This window comes from Dipteris shenzhenensis, chromosome 6, assembly GCF_047967505.1.
Source record: "Dipteris shenzhenensis isolate YYH24624 ecotype China chromosome 6, Dip_SZ_1.0, whole genome shotgun sequence".
NCBI lineage: Eukaryota > Viridiplantae > Streptophyta > Polypodiopsida > Gleicheniales > Dipteridaceae > Dipteris > Dipteris shenzhenensis.
In genome coordinates, this window is record NC_141601.1 from 22,945,525 (window position 1) to 22,949,219 (window position 3,695).

Consider the following 3,695-nt stretch of genomic DNA (forward strand, 5'->3'; position numbering starts at 1 on the left):
GAGGGTAGAGTAAATATGCGTGTGTATTAAGAAGGTGCTTATCAAAGGATGATCATGAGTGAAAGAGGAGGCCATCTAATGTTGACTTGTTGACCAAGCTTAAGATTTGACGTCGTCATTGCCATCTTTTGTGTTTTCGCTGGTCAAATAAAGGCAATTTGAAAATTTCCTCCCTTGAAAGATTTAAATATTCAGTTAGTAGAGGTGGTCAACAGTCCCGAACCAAAGGGCGGTTAATAATTTTGGGATTTGAGTGGGTGCTATCAAACGTAAAGCATGTTCAAACTTCATAATCTAATAACATTCCCAAAACATAAAATCGTGGCAATGATATTTGACATGGCTCTCAAGACAAAAATTCTGTCGTAGCAATCATCTATGATTCATGGAGATATCGTGATTCCCTACCTTGACTTCTGTTGCTACACCACGCTCTCACGTCGCTCAGATGCACGCTCACCGACAAATTTGCCGGCTCTCCTCAAAGTTCGAACATCTTTCCTTACATTATCACAATGGATCCCCTGTTTGTACCTCGACGTTTTGACCTGGTTCGCGACGGAGGAACGTCAGAGACTCAGAGTTAGCCAACAGTTTGTACAGAAAGTTTGAGACGGCAGCGTACTCTGGTAGAGAGGTGAAGAATCCGGTTGGAGGCTAGAGCAGGACCTTCTAACGTCCACAGAACCAACTTGTAGTATCTCCAGCTCGTGCCTACTCAACCCTGCAAGAAGCTGGTGTGGCGCTGTCACCTTGCCGATTCTTCTCGAGATATTTCTCACACTGTCTTCTCCTTCAGTGTTTTTTAAAGAGAGGGAGAGAGTGAGGCTTTGCAAGTTACCATCTTCAAGGATTCAAAAGGTGAGAGAGAGATAGATACTAGAGCGCCTTGAATGCACCTACCGGCCCCTCATCATATCGTAGCTTCTGTTTCATTTCAACAACTCTCTTGCTCTGCTGAGCCCCCGTTCAGTCAATCCATGGATCCCTCCCTCCAGCCCCACGCAGTAATGGTGCCCTTTCCTGAAACCGGACATATCAATCCTCTGATGCAACTCGCCAGATTCTTGGCCTCCCACGGGTTTGTCATCACGTTTGTTAATACACAATACAACCACAACCGGATTCTTAGATCTAACAGTGCTCAGTTGCCCTCTGAACAAGGCCTGGACATCCGTCTGGTGGGAATTCCTGATGGCCTTTCGGAAGGTGACAACCGCGACAACGATGTGAGGCTGATGGTTAACATTGTACAGAATATTGGACCAGTGCTCCAAGATCTGATCCAGAACCTGAATCAGCAGGGGCCTCTGGTGACATGCATAATCTCTGACGTGAGCGCAGTGCGAACTCTCGATGTTGCGAAGAAGTTTGGGATTCCAAGAGTAGGTTTCTGGCCTCCCACCGTCGCAACACACGCTTTGATCTGCCATGCTTCAGCTGCTGCCTCTAAGCAGGAGTTCCCTCAAATGGGTAAGCGCTAGCTACGATTACAATTCGTACAGGTTATTTCTGCCTGTTGATAATGTTCCTAGCATAGCTTTGGTTTGAGCATGATGCTTGTTGATGATGTTTCTAGCATAGCTTTGGTTTGAAAGCACGCTCAGATACTCAGTAGGGGCTACCGATACGAGTGCAGATATTTGCTTCCAAAATCATGCTCAAATACTCACACTTCTCCTATCTTCGACTCGCGCAGGTGTTCCTGATTCGAATGCCGTCGTCTCATTTCCAGGCATTCCGGATTTGCCTAGCTCGAAACTACCTTGGTGGGTCGTTTGCAAGGCGGACAGCGAACCCATTTTTCTGTCGTGTGACCGGAACGTGGAGGCGCTGCGAGAGTCGGAGTGGGTTCTCTGCAATTCTGTGTATGAGCTCGAAGCCAAAACACTAGAGCTCTTACCGAAGGGTTTCCCAACAATGAGTACTGTAGGTCCGTTACTCCCTTTGGAGTTTCTCGAAAAAACTTGTGCAAGAGGGAGCAGGATTACCACCGGACTCTGGCCCGAGGACGATGAATGCCTGGACTGGCTAGATACACAGGCAACTGCTTCGGTTCTCTATGTCTCAATGGGGAGTATAGCTATGTTGAGTAAGCCTCAATTCGAAGAGCTAGCGCATGGTTTGGAAGCTTCTCAGCGGCCATTGCTGTGGGTACTCCGACCGGACATCCTGGGCGATGGACACTTCTCTCTTCCTGAAGGATTTCTGGAACGCACAAGCGGACGCATCAAGATCGTATCATGGGCTCCCCAGGTTCTCGTGCTCGCTCACGGTTCTGTGGGAGGTTTTCTGACGCACTGCGGTTGGAATTCAACCATTGAGAGCATGTCGATGGGGGTGCCAATGCTGGCATGGCCGCAGATAGTGGATCAATTCCTGAATGAGAAGCTGATCGTGGAAGAATGGGGGGTGGGATTGGCGTGTGATGGGGAGGGGAAGGGTTGGCTGGGGAGGAAGACTGTGGAGGAGCAGGTGAGGAAGTTGATGGAGGGAAAGGAAGGGAAGGAAGCGAGGGCCAAAGCTACCAAGGTAAGGGAAGTGATTCTTGCAGCTTCGAGGGAGGCAGGTTCATCTCACACCAATCTACATAAGTTCTTGGAGTGGGCGAGGCAACTCAGTCTAGCTCATCGAGAGAAACAAAGCTGAAATGGAGCACTTTATCTCCGTGAATTGTGACTTCACTTCATCAGTCATGAGGTGGACGCTTAGAAGCAAGTGTTGAACCAATTCATTCTTATCAGAAACACAGATGCAAGTATGAATTGTTCAACCAATTATCACACATCACGTGGAAGAAGGAACTATTGAACCGCTCCATTGTTATTAGGAATCAGGTGGAAGAAGGAACTATTCAACCAATTCACTGTTTCGCTGAGCACATTTGCTCACATTGACTCCAGTATCTCATAAAATGGGTTCCTTTGTTATTTAAATAGTCAGCTCCCTCAACCCTCAATGCTCTCATATCCTCAATTAATTCTAATGGATTTGCACTTGTGAAATTGCTATGGGTCTTCGGAGTCCATTGTGCTTTTTTGGGTCAAAATCTCAAAGGATGAGATTCACTTTCTACTAATGGCAGGTTAGACGAGTTTTGTAGTGCTAAGTGCTTTTAGCTTTTCATGTTTCACTCTGGCACCATCCCTTGTTTAGTTCTTATAGGTAGAAGCTTTGTGGAGGAAACCCTAAGGCTAATGACTCTATAAGTTGTTGATGCCTCTTTTTGTTAGTTTCTTTATGTGAGGAGCTTCTCGTTGGCTGACAAATTCTTTTAGGCGATTGCTTGTAGAATTATTTTGAAAAGGAATTTGGACCAGCCATGTTCTCTCCTTGATTTCTTACTAGAATGGAGGGATTTCGAAGGGTATGTCGAGTTGCGGGATTAGCGGTGGAAAGAGCTTTGTGGCTCTTCTTCATCATTGACCTTTTGGGGGCTTTAGGTGCTTTTCTTTTTGGAATATCTCTAAATATGTCTTTTGTGTATAAATTGGAGGCTTTAGTTTGGTTCACTGCACTTGCTTGCATCATTGTCTTCTTGTTAATGTAATTCATTGACATGTCAAAGTCTTGTCCTTTTGATGACTACGATTCTGATGTAGAGAGATTTAAGGCAGGAGGTTGATCCACATAAGCTTCCCAAGAGCAAAAGAGGTGATCTTTTGCATGAATGGAAGGGCCACATCATGAAGTTC

General features: G+C 46.0%; 1 protein-coding gene across 1 annotated transcript; it reads left to right on the forward strand.

The window, feature by feature from the left end:
• Positions 1-538: 538 nt before the first annotated feature.
• Positions 539-3,048, forward strand: LOC147900940 (UDP-glycosyltransferase 83A1-like). The gene is made up of 2 exons (XM_087375721.1): positions 539-1,473; positions 1,700-3,048. The coding sequence occupies exons 1-2, from the start codon at positions 894-896 to the stop codon at positions 2,647-2,649; spliced, it is 1,530 nt and encodes a 509-aa protein (XP_087231847.1). The 5' UTR covers positions 539-893; the 3' UTR covers positions 2,650-3,048.
• The last annotated feature ends 647 nt before the right edge of the window (positions 3,049-3,695 follow it).

Bases quoted from the DNA above. Each gene is read 5' to 3' on its own strand.
- LOC147900940 (XM_087375721.1), top strand. From the start codon at position 894: ATGCACCTACCGGCCCCTCATCATATCGTAGCTTCTGTTTCATTTCAA. The intron at 1,474-1,699 runs GTAAGCGCTAGC...CGACTCGCGCAG, and splicing joins GCAGGAGTTCCCTCAAATGG to GTGTTCCTGATTCGAATGCC.